This window comes from Pleurodeles waltl, chromosome 1_2 (assembly GCF_031143425.1).
Source record: "Pleurodeles waltl isolate 20211129_DDA chromosome 1_2, aPleWal1.hap1.20221129, whole genome shotgun sequence".
Taxonomy (NCBI): domain Eukaryota; kingdom Metazoa; phylum Chordata; class Amphibia; order Caudata; family Salamandridae; genus Pleurodeles; species Pleurodeles waltl.
Window position 1 is genome coordinate 1,163,541,575 of NC_090437.1, and position 18,553 is coordinate 1,163,560,127.

At 44.6% G+C, this 18,553-nt stretch overlaps 1 protein-coding gene across 8 annotated transcripts in view; it reads right to left on the reverse strand.

The window, feature by feature from the left end:
* Positions 1–4,441: 4,441 nt before the first annotated feature.
* The window catches only part of JAKMIP1 (janus kinase and microtubule interacting protein 1), a 1,798,968-nt gene continuing 1,784,856 nt past the window's right edge, over positions 4,442–18,553 (reverse strand). For all 8 annotated transcript variants that reach the window (XM_069203057.1, XM_069203080.1, XM_069203046.1 and 5 more), the window contains one exon: positions 4,442–4,910. In XM_069203057.1, the coding sequence (XP_069059158.1) occupies positions 4,761–4,910 (150 nt within the window). In that variant the 3' untranslated portion in view covers positions 4,442–4,760. The remainder of the gene's footprint in view (positions 4,911–18,553) is intronic.

The following is an 18,553-nucleotide window of genomic DNA, read 5'->3' on the forward strand; positions in this document are numbered from 1 at the left end:
AACAACATGAACAGGAGATAAAGGATTGCCAAGGTTATCTGGATTGTGATGGGGTCCCCAAAGTTGAGGGCTATTGCCCAGAATCAACACCTTTGTCTTAACTCAATTCAGTTTCAAAGAATTGCTGTTCATCCAGGTAGCTATCTTCAGGAGACAGATGTTCAAGGTGTCAGAGCTGCGACCTTTCATAGATGAAAGAGAAAAGATGATCTGGATATCATTTGCATAGGAGAACGTGAGAGAGACCACAGTCTTCCACAATGCCAAACAGGGGGTGCACATAAATGTTGAACAGTCCCTGGGGGACTACTGAGGTGAGAGGATGGAAACTGGAGTATGGTTGGAGGCAAAGACCTAGAAGGTCTGATCCTGGAGAAATGAAGCAAGCCAAGTCAGAGTCAGATCATGAAAACCCATATCCTCTAGGATTCTGAGGAACAGTTTGTGTGATACAGTGTCAAAAGTCACGCTGAGATCAAGTAGTAACAGTGCACCAGTACACTGTGAAGTTGAAATCTGAGCTCCTCAGTGACTCCAAGCAGAGTGGATTCAGTGCTGTATCCAGCCCTAAAGCCATACCTAGATGGATGAAGATCATTTGCTTCAACAAATACTGGAACTAGTTGACTCACATGCTTTTCAAGAATTGTAGAGAATAAGAGTAGAATTGAAATTGGTCTACAAATAGACCAATTAAGAGGACTAAGATTGGGCTTTTTAAGAAGGGGCAAAATCATAGCATGTGTCCATGCTTTAGGGACTCAGCACTTAAAGACTGAGGAGTTAAGAAGGGCAGTCACCTTTTGCAAAGATTCAGGCCAAAGGACTGTGGAAGAGGATCCACAGTGAGCCAGACTTTATAGAGTTAAGCAAAGTGAGGAAAGAAGGAACATCCACAGTTGAGAAGGACACAATTAAGCAGTTAGTGTTGTGACCAAACAGAACATCACTGCCAGATTCCTTTTGGGCGACAACAGCCATGGTCCCATCCAACCTACATTCTGACCAAGGCTGAAAGGTCTGGAACATGGACAAAAAAAGAGGCCTGGATGTCTGCCACCTTTTTCTCAAAAACCCAGCCAGTCTTCACACTGAAACTGTGAAAGCGAGGAAGGTGGGAAGGTCATACAAGGATCAGATTAATAATGGTAAGTAAATTGACACTACGCTTTGCACACTATTGCGTTGCTTTATGACATGTGTAATACATTAGAAAATAACCTCCATAATATCGTATGTAAGGATGCCAATAGCTTTTACAGTAAGACGCACAGGTTATACATTTATTTATAAAACAATTACTGGTCTGTTATTATTGCTTGACGAACACAGTACATTTTCATAGGGCTTCAGTTAACATATTTTACCATATCATAGGATTTATTGTGTCTGTGCTCTTCAACATTTAGCTAAAGCAGGGGAACTTCCCAATAATATTAGCATCAAGACAACAATACTCCAAGAGAATATGCATTTTGGACTGTCATTTAATCATAATATCATTTCTCAATTTCAACCAGCATTTTTGATTAGACAGTGGTCTCAGTAACTTGCAGTATTAAGACTCACAATATTTTCTTCTGTGTCTGAGGCTTTAATTGTGGTGATTTTATCACCCAAGAAGCCCTTTAATATATTGGGCTATTTTCGTTCAAAGTCTATCGTAATCACAATTCCACCTAGTGTTGAGAACACAAATTCCATCATATAGAAAGCAACTGAAATAACGAGATATGGTTATCATCAAGTGCAGCATCTCTCAACTTCACAAAGTTTTTTTTTTAAATGTCTATTTCCTTTTGTCATGATATGGTCCAGAAAATAAGTTTTGATTTGTATAAACCGTTTTTTACAGTATACGCTTCTTTCATATTTTATATTTGGGAGATTGTATAATTTATGAACACTTGCAAACATCTACAACCAACTGAAATGCTGAACACAAAACATACTGAGACAGGGAAAGTGATCTCGCTTATAGTGACCTATCAGATGAGATGCCAGACAATGGTCCTTGAAGTTGCAGGCATTGCAGATGATAGCAGTGTGCTATGATTGGGCTATTCAAAAAGTGAAGGAGTGATACAAAGATGTCTCTCAATTTACTGTTGGAGTTAAGGACATTGGAACTGAAATTCAGTAAATTGGTTTTAAAGAGTTCTAGGGCAAGATGTCAGAAAGCAAATTCAACTCTAAATAAACATTCATAAAAAGATATTAGGATTACAGCCCAGAAAGAGCTTCATTTTGGAATCCTTGAGAAAAACAGAAACAGTAGTGAGCTATACAGATGGCCATCATTCCTAATGGGTATAGGAGGACTTATACACAGTTAGTGAGAGAGTGACATCATGAGGGTATAAATACACCACAGCAGGGACAACCCTAAAGTGCATTTTATCATAGGAGCTTCCTCTGGCAATTGAGTGTGATTTTAACATCTCAAAGTTTATGTGGTACCACTTTCCATCACACAAATAAAAACATAATCCTACCTCTTCCATGGTTTCTCTGTAATGCTTTGGGTCGACTTTCTGCTCTTGCACTGAAAGCTCTACTGTGTCGATATATTTTTTTATGATTAGCTTTGAATCCTCTAACTGCTGGGCCTGTTTTAATGTTGCTGTAGCAGCTGTAACAAATTGTACTTTTTTGTGAAGCTGAGCTTCTATTTCTTTAGCTGACATTTGCAGGGCACTCTCTATTCTCCTAAGAGTGTGCTGTTTTCCCTTCAGATCTCTCATGACATTCCTTAGGTTTTCTCCTGACAACTCAAGCTTTTTGGTGTTATTTCTCAGGCTAATATTCATCTTTTCATTTTCCCTCTGCAAACTAGACATCTTATTTTGTAAATGTACCACTGTTTTGTTATAGTCTAATGTCAGATATGTCAAACCTTTATTTTTCATCAAATTACAGTCCGTTAGCTCTTTTTCTTTTCGGCTCATGGATAGTTTAAACTGAGAGGCCTCTAGTTCTTTTTTGTTAAGAAGGTCTTTGAGATTCTGAATTTCACTCTCCATTTGTAGTTCCTGTTTCTCATAATTAGAACATTTAATCTTCCATTTGTTCAATTCATCACACAGTTCATGCTGTTTACAATCAAGTTCCTGTTGTGACGCACTGAGTAGGTGCTCCAGATTACAAATTTGCATCTGAAATGTATGCTCAGTTTCTCCTTTGATGGAGAGGAGATTATCCCTTTCAAAGATTTGATCCCGCAAGGTACTATTTTCTCGTTCAGCATTAACAAGTAGACTTTCAAACATCACATTCCCATCCTGCAATTCTTCCTGAGATTCTTCTTGTAGCCTAACTTGTTTGTGCAGTTCCTTCACTTCTTCAACTGAAGTATTAATGTCTCTCCACAATGCACCTTCCTGGATAAAACTTCCATTCTTTTCCAAATCTAACCCCCTTTGCCCTTCATGTAAATTGGGCTCTTCAGCAGGCGATCGAACACAAACATTAGTTTCGCCAATTGCACAAACTCCATCTTCATTATCTGAATAAGCTAGAAATTTTAGATGCCCTTTCAAAATTTCATCTTTTTCAACAAGATGCGTTTTCTGCTCAAGAATAATACACTGTAATTTATGCTCTAGCCTTTTAAAATTTACTTTCTGTTCCCGGTCTAGCAGCTGCCAGTCTTTGACAGCCTGCTCCATGTCCAAACACTGTTCTTGCATTGCTGCTTCATTGAAGACCCTATCTTCAAGCTCTTTCTTTAAATACCCTACCTTCTCATCCAGGTGAAATATGTTTTTCTCCATTTCTCCCATTTGCCGTAATAGCATCAAGTTTGCTTTTTCTAGGTTCATATAGTCATCTTCCTGCTCTGTAATTTCACTCAACAGCAATCCGAGATGTTCTTGCTGTTCCTCATCAGCCCGAGATTTCTGACGTTCCAACTCTTCCACCTGTGCATACCTTTCTAGCAGCCTCTGTTCAGCCTCTTCTTTCTGATTGGTGAGCTTCTGGACTGTAGCATGCTGCACATTCAGCAACCGCCCATTCTCAATTGTCAATTTCAGTTTCCTTTCAAGTTCACCAATTCTGTCAATAAAGCTCCTCTCGTTAATTTCCTTAATGCTTAAGAGGCCCTGTAAAACGTCCAGTTGTCGTTGCAGCTCACATATGGCCTTTTCTTGATCCACATTTTGTGCTGGTTGGTCAGAGAAGTCAAGTTCCTTGACTGTTGAGAGCTTACCTTTGAGAGCCATGCAATCAAACTCCAGTTTCTGGTTCATCAATTCCTTCTCTGAAAGTTTTTTCTTTAAACATGCTATCTCCTCATTTTTTCTAATAATCAGAATTTCGTAATCAGACAACTTACTGGGAACAGACTTAAGCTGCGTTAAAAAAGTATTTTCTCCCATTGTCGATGTTTAATATATGTTCTCCACGGTTCCCTTTAGCATCAGAAATTAGCCATGGCACGGAAAGTGAAACTTTTATTTTTTATACAGAAATATATCAAAAACAAGTTGTCTGAATGCCCTTTAGTGGAACATACATGACAAGTGTTGAATGCATGCAGAATGGAGGCAATGATTTTGGCTTGGTACCGAAATGGTCAGCTGTTTTGTAGTTTACATAGACATCAGTAATAGCACTTAGTTTTTCAAAATATTTTTAAAAATCACTTTGTACTGTATGCATATGTTTTTAACGTCTTCGCAGCATTTGTTTTATCTGAACATCATACCATTCCAATGTGTAAAAACGGACAGCATCATTTTTTCTTTTACAAAATAACTCTAACAATTGCAAAGGTTCTGCGGGTTCAAATATAATGTAAACGTTTTGACGAATAAGTTCAAAAATGTGAAGTGACTGAAATAAATCACGGCTTCTTCATTTGCTGCGTTCTGACACTTGCTGTTTATTCCATGTGCTCTTAGTATGTGCTGTGGCAAAAACAGAGGAAAAATGTTAAAGCAAAGTTGCTTTCGCACCTATTTACTTATTGCAATATGCTTAATGGATAGAATGTTTCAACTGTACAGAAAAACATGAATATTGCCTCATCAAAAGAGCGAAATAATGGCCTGCAGTATGAACTGCAAATGCATTGGACAATTCTGGCAACTACACATATGCTGTATTTGGGTCAAAAGGCTTCTCATACAGTATCTGTTAAGTTTAAAATTCTATTTAGTTTATCATCATATTTTTAATTCATTTGGGGGCATTTTCATGATACAACAAATCGTGCAAGCCTCAAGGCACCCCATGACAATCTCAGAAACAAGCATTTCTTAATTTGTGCCACTTTATCACCTGACTGTTACCGACAGCAAGAGAAAAAGCAAAAAAGAGAAAAGAAAGGATAAAGAGAAAGTGCAACAATCTAAGAAACAGATAGAAGGTAGAAGAAAGAGACACTGGATGAAATTTCACTATTGGAAGTCTTGGTATTTAGCAACCCTGACAGTGGGCACCTAAGAAAAACATTTACAAATTAAGTACTGGAAAAAAGATTTATTGGAAAAAATGTAATAAATTCAAATAATCAAAATTTTCAGAGACTGAAGAGGTTTCATAGTATTGTGAAAAGTTTCAGATTTTGTAAATGTAGCCTTAAATATGGAGGTACATAAAGTCTCCAAGAGACAGGAGCCCAGGAATCCAAAGTGGTGCCACATGGACCACTAATCACGGTCCATGGACATCACCTCCAGGACCTGGAGTTAAGTATGATCACATCACCCCCATCCTGATGGAACTCCATTGGCTTCCTTAGTTGGCCCACTCCATCTTCAAAACCAGCTGCATCATTTACCAAGCCATCGAGACCAGCACAACCCACTCATCTTGAAGAAAATCTCATCATCTTAGTGGCTCCTGGCATACCTGCTACTAGGACACCATCAGACTGAAGACTAGGAAGTGAAAAAGCAAGGCAGCAGGCCTTTTCCATCTATACACCCAGGACCTGCAACAGCATCTTTGTATCTATCAAGATAGTCCCAACACAGCTCCAATTTAGGAAAGTGTTGAAGACGCACATCCTTTAAGAACAATACATCACAATGCATAAAGAGTCCACAAACAAGCATCCTCTCCCTATCACTCATTTTATGCTTGCCTTGACCCTGTACAGCCATCGGCTATCTCTTGGCTAGGTTCATGTTAGAGCAATACTGCATTTATCCATACAAGCAAGGATGAAAGATTGAATGGAAGAGATTAAATAATAAATTTATCAGAACACCAAAGGTGACCTTGTGAGGAGTGAATTGCCAGGTGGTCAGAAAAGTAACAGGGCCAATGTTTTGGATGGATTTGTATACCAAGACAAAAGGGCTAACATTCAGAATGTTGGTGAAAGAATAATAAAAGGAGCATAAACAACATCAACACACAGTACAGTAGAAACATTACACAGTACCATTTCAACACTACATCACACAGTCCCGCTGCTGACATCCATTAAAGCATTTTACCTCTGAAATGAAGCAAACAACACATTGCCACTTCAAATTTCCATCTTTGAGATGCAGCATATTTCTCTCACCGACCCCTCTCTGAGGTTGCATCTGTAGTGCATTATGCTTGCCAGATAAGTTTATCTGAACTGTAGTGGTTCAATGTGTGATGGCATATCTTTTGTGTACTGAGGTGTTAATGTTTAATTAAATTTATATGGATCAAGTTCATATTTAGTGTCACTTCATTAGATGATTTGTGGTTTTGAAAAGAGGAACAAGATTTGTTGTTTTAGGTCATGGGCACTTCAAACTGTTAGTCCTGTTCGTAGGAGCGAGATTGACAGCTGCATTGCATAGCTGCAGTGCGATGGCTGTAGGTGAAATGTTCTAGATAATGGGATGTTCTGTGTTATAAAATGTTACATTTGTGTACTGGTGCACATAGATTTGTATGTTATTCCATCACATGGTGGCGAGCACCTAATAGTGATATTGTGTTGACCAAAAATGAGAACTACTGTAGCTTTTAACTTGCCTGCAAACTATGTAGACGGTCTTAGTTGGGCATTGTGACATCTCCAGTCTAATGTGGTGTGCTCCCTTTGGGGGTCATGATTCAGAGGTTAGCGCTGTTAGGGGCAATGTGATAGCACATAACGTTACAGATCCCTGCTTTGAACAATGTATGATATTTATGGGCTGCAGTCCCCGTTTTTTCATTCTATTTTACATAATCACTGTCTAGAACTCCTTTCTAGTGCCTAGCTGTAAGGATCTCTGCAAATAATAAAATTTAAATAGACTTTTACTTTTGTCTTGCACCTTCAAGCTCGGTATACCAGCTGAAATATCACATGCAAGTACGTGTTTCTTTACATGACTGTTGAGAAGAGGAACTCAGTAAATATATAATGTCCTCATGCTCCATGTAAAACACGCTGACACATACTTGGATAATGTCCATGCTATAGAAAAACTTTAATACGTTGGACCAAATTTACTAGTTTCACATGTAAGACAGCAACATAAATTTGCTACATCATACTAGTGCTCTATTAACCCTGCTTTTTCAGCTGCACAGCATTAAATCATAGTAGGAGAGGTGACCATGCACTGTCTAGCACAGAATTTGAGTTGAAAGCATACCCTTTTAGTGCAAATTCGTATACCTGTCCAAACACACACTAAATCAATCAATCAATGCATTTGTAGAGGGCACTACTCACCCGTGAGGGTCCCAAGGTGCTTGAGGAGGGGGTGTAGGGGGAAGCTGCTACTGCTCTAACAGCCAGGTCTTGAGGAGTCTCCTGAAGGTCAGTAGGTCCTTGGGCTGCCGTAGGTGGATGGGGAGGGTGTTCCAGGTCTTGGCCACAAGGTAGAAGAAAGATCTATTGCCAGTTGTTGTCCTGTGGATGCGTGGGACGGTGGCAAGGACGAGGTCAGCAGAGTGGAGCTGACGGTTCGGGTGTAGAAGGTGAGACGATCATTGAGGTATGCTGGTCCGGCGTTGTGGAGTGCTTTGTGGGCGTGGGTTAGGAGTCTGAATGTGATCCTTTTGTTGACGGGAAGCCAGTATAGGTCTTTCAGGTGGGCTGTGATGTGGCTGTGGCGGGGGATGTTGAGGATGAGGCATGCGGAGGCGTTCCGTATCCGTTGCAGTCTTTTCTGGAGAGCTGACATGGATCCCGCATAGAGAGCGTTGCCATAGTCCAGTCAGCTGCTGACAAGGGCCTGGGTAACCGTCCCTCTGGTTTTGGTAGGGATCCATCTGTAGATTTTGCGGAGCATGCGGAGGGTGTTGAAGCAGGAGGATGAGACGGCGTTGACTTGTTGGGTCATGGAGAGCGATGAGTCAAGGATGAAACCCAGGTTGCAGGTGTGGTTGGTGGGCATTGGTGCGGCTCCCAGCAAGGGCGGCCACCAGGAGACGTCCCAAGCGGAGGGGGTCGGGCCGAGGATGAGGACCTCTGTCTTATCTGAGTTTAGTTTTAGGCGACTGTTCTTCATCCAGTTGGCGACGGCCGTCAATCCCTCATGGAGGTTGATTTTGGCTGTGGCGGGTCCTTAGTGAGGGAGAGGATCAACTGGGTGTTGTCAGAGTAAGAGATGATTTTAAGGTTGTAAGATCGGACGATTTTGGCAAGCGGTAACCTGTAAACGTTGAAGAGTGTCGGGCTGAGGGAGGAGCCCTGTGTTACGTCACAGATGGTCTTGGTGGCTTCAGATAGGAATGGGGGAGGCGGACTCTCTGTGTTCTGTCAGAGAGGAAGGAGGTGATCCAGTCCAGGGCCTTGTCGCGGATCCCTGCGTCGTGGAGGCGTGTGCGCAGGGTGTGGTGGCAGACGGTGTCAAAGGCGGCCGAGAGGTCCAGGAGGATGAGGGCTGCTGTTTCGCCTTTCTCCAGGAGGGTCCAGATGTCATCGGTGGTGGCGATGATGGCGGTCTCGGCGCTGTGATTGCTGCGAAAGACGGATTGGGACGGGTCCAGAGTGTTGTTTTCCTCCATGTGGTGGGACAGTTGTCTGTTGACGATCTTCTCGAGAACCTTTGCTGGGAACTGAAGCAGGGAGATGGGCTGGTAGTTTTTGAAGTCCTTAGGGTCCGCCTGGGGTTTCTTGAGTAAGGCGATTATCTCAGCGTACTCCCAGCTTCCTGGGAGGGTGGCGGTCTCGAAGGAGCTAGTGATGATCATACGGAGTTGGGGGCGATGATGGATGTCTGTGATCTTGCAGTGAAAGAAGGTGGCGAGGGAGTCGCAGAGGTCTTGCGAAGGTGGGATGTCTTTGGTGCTGGAGCTGGGGTTGGAGAGTTCCTTCACGATGTTGAAGAGCTCTTTGCTGTTGTGCGTGTTGTTGTCGATACGTTCCTTGTATCTTTTGGTGGCCCGGATGAGCTGGTGGTGCTTGCAGATGGCGTTCTTGAGGGCCGTGTGGGTGGCTGGTGTCTGTTCCTGGTGCCACTTCCTGTCGAGTTTGCGGCAGGCCTGTTTGAAGGTCCGGAGGTCAGTGGTGAACCAGGTGGCCTTTCTGATGGTGCGGTTGTGAGAGGGTTTCTTGATCAGGGTGAGAGTGTTGGTGCAGTCGTCGATCCACTGCCTGAGGTTGCGGGCGGCTGTGTCGGCGTCAGTGGAGTCAGTTGGTGGGGCTCGGTGAGGGCAGAGATCAGGCGGTCGTTGGTGATCTTGTTCCAGCTGCTGTGGGGGATCGGTTGCGGGTGGTAGTGGGTTATGGGTTTATTGAAGGTGAAGTGGACGCAGTGGTGGTCGGTCCAGTGGAGTTCGGTGGTGTGTCTGAAGGCGATGTGTCTGCTGCGGAGAAGATGGGGTCGAGCGTGTGTCCGGCGGAGTGGGTAGGAGATGTGACGAGTTGACTGAGTCCGAGGTTGGCGAGGGTGTCGAGCAGGGCGATCGAGTTGCTGTCATTGGTGTTTTTGAGGTGGAAGTTCAGGTCCCCGAGGAGGATGTAGTCTGTCGATACAAGGCAAACAGACAGACAATACTTACGGCACCACTAGACCACCAGGGATGAGGCGCAGGTGGGGGCCTGTGGGTGGAGGAGGGCCTCGAACTCGCAGTAGCAGCTGCGAGGGTGGGGAGAGGGATGCGGGCACACCAGTGGAGCTGTGCGGCATGGGGAGCTTCTATTGACCTCAAAAGCAGGTCAAGGGTTGCTCTCCTCACCGCACAGCAGCCGCCATTAAGAAGGGGAGGTGGAAGGGAGGAGCAGCTGGGAGGCGGGAGGGAAGCACGAATGGGCGCACGAGGGGGGCGGGCCGCGGGGGATGCAGCAGTAGGAGAACCACAGGGGAAGCCGAGATAAGGCACAAGAAATAGAAACAGGGCAAGAAAATAGAGAAACAGTGAAAAAGGCACAACAAATAGAAACAGAGCAAGAAAACAGAGAAACAGTGAATAAACTGTGAAAAATAGACACAAGGCAAACAGACATACAATACTTACGGCACCACTAGACCACCAGGGGTGAGGCGCAGACGGGGCCTGCGGGTGGAGGAGGGCCTCGAACTTGCAGTAGCAGCTTCGAGGGTAGGGAGAGGGACGCGGGAACAACGGTGGAGCTGCGAGGCGCGGGGAGCTTCTCCCGACCTCAAAAGCAGGGAAAGGGTTGCTCCACTTATTGGATATGTGATATGCAATTCATCACATATTTAAAGTGTGTTTTTTTTTAACATGAACACTTTTCCACTTGATAATGCCTAGTTCATGGATACATTTGTTTTTTATTATTCAGTGAGCAAACGCTAATACTGTACGTTGGACCAGACAGCCTCGGTGTGATTTTCCCCAACTTTTTGCTTTCATCCACCAGTTTTTGCTGACTTAGTATTTTCTGACTTTAGGAGTCTGCACACTTTGCCAATGCTAACCAGTGCTTAAGTGCTTGTGCTCTCTCCTTTAAAATGGTAACAATGGTTTACACCCAATTGACACATTTATTTACGTGTACATTCCTAGTAAAGTGGTACTACATGTACCCAGGGCCTGTAAATTAAATGCCACAGGTGGGCCTGCATCACTGCTTGTGCCACCCACATAAGTGGCCTTTTAAACATGTCCCAGGCCTGCCGTTGTAGCCTTGTGTGCAATTTAAACTGCCATTTCCATCTGGAAAATCAAACCTTTTGCCAGGCCTAAACCTTCCTTTCTTATACATATATGTCACCTTAGGGTAGGCCCTACACAGCACAGAGGCCAAGGTGCACTGTATTTAATAGACATGTAATTTAAGCTTTACATTTTGTTGGACCTGGCTCTTTTTGCAGGGTCATCTCCACGCTTTTTGGTTTATTCCTCCTATTTTTTCTGATCTGTTTTTGCTGGTTTTCAGACTTCTGGCACCTTACCATAGCTAACCAGTGGTAAAGTGCAAGTGCTCTCTGCCTAAATTGTATTGGTGATTGGTTTCTCCACGATTGGCACATCTGATTTAGTAGTAAGTCCCTAGCAAAGTGCACTTTGTATGCCCAGGGCCTGTAAATCAAATGCTATTAGTGGGCCTGCAGCACTGAATGTGTCACCCACATGAGTAGCCCTTTAAACATGTCTCAGACCTGCCATTGCAGTGTCTGTGTGTGCAGTTTTAAAATGCCATGTCGACCTGGCAACCATTTGCCAGGGCCAATCCTTCCCTTTTAGTACAAGTAAGACATCCTAATGTAGGCCCTAGGTAGCCCAAGGGGCAGGGTGCAGTGTATTTAAAAGGTAGGACATGTACTGGTGTGTTTTATATGTCCCGACAGTGAAATACTGCTAAATTCATTTTTCACTATTGCGAGGCCTATGTCTACCATAGGTAAACATGGGGCTGCCTAGATATATCTTTTAAGTGTAGTTTCCCAATGGGAGCAGGTAGAGACATGGACTGTGGGGTCTGTGAACTCGCAATTTAAAAATCATTTTTTTGGTAAAGTTGTTTTTTAGATCGTGTGTTTGAAATGCAACTTTTAGGAAGTGGGCATTTTCTTGCTAAACCATTCTGTGCCTTTGCTTAGCTGCTGAATCCACGTCTGGGTCAGACTGACAGTTGGGCTGTTTGTGAATTTACTCTAGACAGTAACACAAAGGGATCTGAGGTGTGTCCTGCATATCTGATGGGTCTTCCTGGGCTAGTGTGGAAGGAGGTGACACCAGCACTTGAAAAGGCTGTGCCTGACCTCACACAATAGAGTTTCCAACCCCCTAGATTGTGACTGGGGCAGGGCAAGGAAGAGGGAGGGTCCTGCGCACTAAAATACTTTCCTTTAAAGTTTGCTTACTTCAAAAGCAGAAATGAGTATAAGTATTGGACTGCTGACCCCACAACTTTAGAACACTTCTCGATCAAGAGGAACCCCTGTCAAAGAGAAAAGCTGTGAGGAGGATTACTGCCCCTTTACTGTGTGTTGTAAGGAAATGGCTCCCTGCTGCAGTTACCCCCCACATTTTGCCTGATACTGATGCTGACTTGACTGAGAAGTGGGCTAACCAGGCCGCAGCACCAGTGTTCTTTTACCTAAAATGTACCATTGTTCCCCCAATTAGCACACCCCTGGCACACAGATAAGTCCCTTGTAAAAGTTACCAGTGGTACCAAGGGCCCTGTGACCAGGGAAGGTCCCTAAGGGCTGCAGCATATGTTGTGCCACCCTAAGGGACCCCTCACCTAACACATGCACACTGCCATTGCAGATTGTGTGTGTTGGTGGGGAGAAAAAGGCAAAGTCGACATGGCACCCCCCTCAGGATGCCATGCACACAAAATGCTGCCTGTGGCATAAATAAGTCACCCCTCTAGCAGGCCTTACAGCCCTAAGGCAGGGTGCACTATACCACAGGTGAGGGCATAGCTGCATGAGCAATATGCCCCTACAGTGTCTAAGTCTCTTCTTAGACATTGTAAGTACAGTGTGGCCATATGAAGTATATGGTCTAGGAGTTTGTCAAAAACGAACTCCATAGCTCCATAATGGCTACAATGAATACTGGGAAGTGTTCGATTTATTAAAAATGCACTCAGAGGGTATCTTAGAGATGCCCCCTGTATTTTACCCAATTGTTCAGTGCAGGACTGACTGGTCTGTGCCAGCCTGCTTCTGAGAGACGAGTTTCTGACCCCATGTGGTGAGGGCCTTTGTGCCCTCTGAGGCCAGAAACAAAGCCTGCTCTGGGTGGAGGTGCTTCACACCTTCCCCATGCAGGAACTGTAACACCTAGCAGTGAGCCTCAAAGGCATTGTGTTACAATACCCCAGGGCACTCCAGCTAGTGGAGATGCCCGCCCCCTGGACACAGCCCCCACTTTTGGCGGCAAGTCCAGGGGAGATAATGAGAAAAACAAGGAGCAGTCACCCACCAGTCAGGACAGCACCTAAGGTGTCCTGAGCTGAGGTGACCCTGCCTTTAGAAATCCTCCATCTTGGTTTTGGAGGATTCCCCCAATAAGATTAGGGATGAGGCATAAAGAAGGTGTAGCCACCCTCCAGGACAGTAGCCACTGGCTACTGCCCTCCCAGACCTAAACACCCCCCTAAATTCAGTATTTAGGGGCACCCCAGAACCGAGGAAACTAGATTCCTGCAACCTAAAGAAGAAGAAGGACTGCTGACCTGAAGCCCTGCAGTGAAGACGGAGCCGACAACTGATTTGGCCCCAGCCCCACCGGCCTGTCTCCCTACTTCGACGAAAACTGCAACAGCGACACATCCAACAGGGACCAGCGACCTCTGAAGCCTCAGAGGACTGCCCTGCATCTAAAGGACCAAGAAGCTCCCGAGAACAGCGGCCCTGTTCAACAAACTGCAACTTTCTGCAACAAAGAAGCAACTTTAAAGACCCCACGTTTCCCGCCGGAAGCGTGAGACTTTCCACTCTGCCCCCGACGCCCCCACTACAGGGAGAACTCCCCGGTGACTGCGAGCCCGTGAGTAGCCAGAGTTGACCCCCCTGAGCCCCCACAGCGACGCCTGCAGAGGAAATCCAGAGGCTCCCACTGACCGCAACTGCCTGTAACAAGGGACCCGACGCCTGGAACCAACACTGCACCCGCAGCCCCCAGGACCTGAAGGAACCGTACTCCAGTGCAGGAGTGACCCCCAGGCGACCCTCTGCCTAGCCCAGGTGGTGGCTACCCCGAGGAGCCCCCCCTGTGCCTGCCTGCATCGTTGAAGAGACCCCCGGGTCTCCCCACTGCTTTCAATACAAAACCCGACAACTGTTTGCACTCTGCACCCAGCCGCCCCTGTGCCGCTGAGGGTGTACTTTCTGTGCCTGCTTGTGCCCCCCCCCAGTGCCCTACAAAACCCCCTAGTCTGTCCTCTGAGGACGCGGGTAGTTACCTGCTGGCAGACTGGAACCAGGGCACCCCTGTTTCCATTGAAGCCTATGTGTTTTGGGCACCTCTTTGACCCCTGCACCTGACCGGCCCTGAGCAGCTGGTGTGGTAACTTTGGGGTTGCCTTGAACCCCCAACGGTGGGCTACCTTGGACCCAACTTTGAACCCTGTAAGTGTTTTACTTACATGTGAACTTAACAATTACTTACCTCCCCCAGGAACTGTTGATTTTTGCACTGTGTCCACTTTTAATATAGCTTATTGACATTTTTGTCAAAACTGTACATGCTATTGTGATTATTCAAAGTTCCTAGAATACCTGAGTCAAATACCTTTCATTTGAAGTATTACTTGTAAATCTTGAACCTGTGGTTCTTAAAATAAACTAAGAAAATATATTTGTCTATTTAAAAACCTATTGGCCTAGAGTAAGTCTTTGAGTGTGTGTTCCTCATTTATTGCCTGTGTGTGTACAACAAATGCTTAACACTACCCTCTGATAAGCCTACTGCTCGACCACACTACCACAAAATAGAGCATTAGAATTATCTCTTTTTGCCACTATCTTACCACTAAGGGGAACCCTTGGACTCTGTGCACACTATTTCTTACTTTGAAATAGTACATACAGAGCCAACTTCCTACATGTGTGCTTTGCTCGGTTGGCCTGCAGTTGCTGCTTCTGCCTTAGAGAGGACAAAGACTGGACTTTGCTGACTATCCTGCTTGTGAAGTTTCTTCAAGGGCTTGGACTGAACTTGCCTCCTGTTAAGAAGTCTCAAGGACATCAAAGTCTTCCTCTGCCAGCACCTGGGCTCTCTTGCTGAGACCCCGACTTGCCCACTGGTGCCACATCCAGTCCCTGGCCCCTTGGAAGGAGAAGCTGGTAAAATCTGAGAGAACATCCACACACCGGAGCTGAGTGGTAGAAAAATTCAGGCAGCGCCTGCACGGCGGCTGAAAAATCTACGCAGCGCCGGTGAAATCCAAGCATTGCCAGCTTAGAGTGGATTCATCACTGCCATGCATCCACATTTTCCATGCATAGGCTCTGGGTATCAAATCTTCAACATCACCTCACAGACCCAAGGCTGCTAATCGGAGATCAAGGCATCCACTCCCTATGAGGAAAGAATCAACTTTATTTGCTACTGCGGGGACAGTCTGCACATCATGGATGGAGTTTAACTTGTGTAAAATTGTCAGACAGGTTTAATACCAGTGTGGATTTGTTCTTAATTATTTGTTCTTTCGCTCAAGTTGCTTTGATTACTTTGCAAGAGCACATGAGCGCCTCTCATTTTCTTAGCGATACTATTCTATTGCAGAGCAATCTCTTATAGTGTATAGGTATATAGATGTTTGATTCAAATACATGTTTTGTATTAATCATGATCTAATATGTATTGTTTATCTTTGTGCTATAATGTCTGTTGTGATTTTTCTTTTCCCCTTCCCTTCAGTTTCCCATGTGGTTAAGGTGAGGTAGACCAATTTAGTTGCATTTCCCGGAGCTAAAGAAGTAGGCCAATTTAGTTGTCTTACCCAAAAGAAGTAATCTGTTAGGACCAATTGCTTTTGAAACATTTTGTACCCATGTCTTAGGGTTTACTGGGTTACCACATTGTTATGTAATATTTATTTATATGAAATCACCCCTCTCATTTGTGGAGAAATTAGTGAAGACCTAACACCCTCAGCACTTTTGAAGCCTGACTCTATCTTTTACAGTTCTGGAAGACTCTAGTAGTAGGGCTATCTGCATGCCTCTGAGCTGCAGAAGATAACAGACTGAAAAGTGTTGATAGAGTTTGCATCCCCCTAATGTTTCATACCAATATATTAAAACTTTGTGCCCATGGAATCCGGGTTTACTCAGGTTTGGGTTTTATCTTTTAGATTAGGCACCTCACTAGAAAAGTACTGGAAGTTCACCAGGATATGAGTGTCAAGGTTAAAATTTTTATCAGGGAAGTCAGTGTTGGGTACTCTGATGAGTAAAGCCTTGCAGGCCAACTAACTGATCAGCGTGAGGGCCCACAGTGGTAGGCACTGCTGTAAACTAATCTGTAAGCAGTCTATAATGTCTCGCCAATGCTACTCAGATTATTACAGGAGGTCATCTGCCATCTGAGAGGTCGCACAGGGGAGGGACTCCAAACCCCGCAATGAGGACAGCGGCATGGAAAAGGTGTTGTCATCAGTGTGCTCCAAGTAAGAAGCTGTAACCTCAGTCATCGCCATCAGTGCACATTTCTGCCTGTCTTGTGCTTGTTCTTGTGAAGGTGCTGCTGCCATGGACCTCATACAGACCTGTTTGTTTCTGTGGCAGTAATGCAGACCACCAGTCCCAGGTTGCTCCTTTGATCTCAAGGGGATTCTCGCAGCAGGTTTGGAAATGACATGCCACAACAGGAAGGCCAGCCCTCATGCAGGGGCTCACCACTTGGGTCCCTCCACAAGGTTGTACTGGCACCATCTCTCAGCCCAATGTCTGGCAGCAGTGGGCCCTTTTGCAGCCCCCAACAACAGCCGGAGTCCCCCTGGCTGTCGCAGATGAGCCACGGAAGGGAGGTACAGCAGGGTGTGGCAGCCCACATTTCAGGCCTCTGCTGCATGTACCACTTTCAATGCTTTCCTACCTCCATCAGGGCTAGTAGACAGTGAAATACAGCTTGCACATGTCTCCACAGAGCCTCCTGCCACATCTAGCTGTCCATGTTGTGCAGACATGGACGGATGGTCCAGAGATTTTTGGATTTTGAGTGACTGGCCCTGAAGCTCAGTATTGTGTAATTGCCATATTAACCCTCTTGACACTCCCTGAGTGGAAATCTAATTATTGATACTCCTGGATCAGGAGCTTGACAGAGCCACTTTGAGTATTGTTCAGAGTATGAACAACTTTTGCAACAATCATCTTTGGGACATACTATTTTCAAATCTATGATCCCCAATGAAGTAGGTTTTTACTAAATATAACAATGCTCTGAATCTGATTTGAATGCTTTCCTAAACCATTATAGAAAAGTGTGATTTTTTTTCTTAAAGCTGGCCTTGAGAAAACGGCAAGACTAATTCTTCTCATGTAGCACTTTTTGAAAATACATGCCACTTCCATAATCGGCATGTTGCACTTTTATAGAATTTACCTTGTGTGCTCTGAAACACAACTTATTCTTGGCCCAGTAAGTAGGTTTTTCAACTTGTCACACAAGGTTTACTTTGACATTTGCTGGTTGCAGTGTTTGGTATCAGCAGTCCAGAGTTGCCAGTGCAGCACAGATGCCATGTATTGGAGTCACCTTGGTGGTGTAATTCAACACTGTAGCTCACACATGGCATCTGACATTTATGCGATTGGTGCGTTTTTTTGCACAGTGTTATTGTGGCCTTACTTAAGAAGTGGCCGTTTATTATCACGGTTAAGGGGAATAAAACATGCACTTCAGCAGCCCACAGTGCCCAAAGTTTAAAATGCCACTATGTCCATTCAGAAATAAATGAGGGAAGCACACAAATATTCACTTCCTTCCAGGCACCTAGAGCAGCCAGCATCTGATCCAGCAACACATGATAAGTTAGTTTAAAGTTAAATGTGTGGGGGATCGTTTACTTCTTCTAAACAAATACAAAGGTGGTGTGCTTGCAGTTCTGGCAGTAATATCGAGAAAGGGTAGCTATTAGTTATTTTTCTCTCAATGTTTAGGAAATGTAAGGTCTTACTGAAATGAAAACAATGCTGGTTAAAGCTTTGCTAATCATTGCCTCCCCCAGGTCTGACGCTTGTAATAAGTCAACCACTTTTGCCAGATCATTTGTAAATAATTACCTTTGAAAAATTGATGGACTTTTCCATAACAACATCCGAAACACAGACACATTACAGTATAGCGCTATCTTACAAGTGGCACTTAATAATTTACTATCAATTTTTTTTTTTTTAGATGTGCCCCAGTGCCCATTGTTTCGAACGGTCCTGAGTTAGAAGTATTTTTTCTCTACAATATTTATCTTTTCAGGATCTTGAAGTAAATGCCTTCCATGAACATTTGCCATGTTGCCATCTTAAAAAATGTCATGACATATGAATTAGAAACTCATTTTGAGGGTCACTGAAGTGGGACGTCCACCAAACAAACAGCAGATGCCCCACCTGCCAACCTTGCCATTCCCCCACTACTTTAGATGGTTGGGTATAGCTGAGTTTCTGCCAGTAGAGCTTCAGCAGCCTGAGCAGGTGGAATCCCTTGGCCTGCAAATCACTAGCCAATGGGTAATCGGGTCACACTA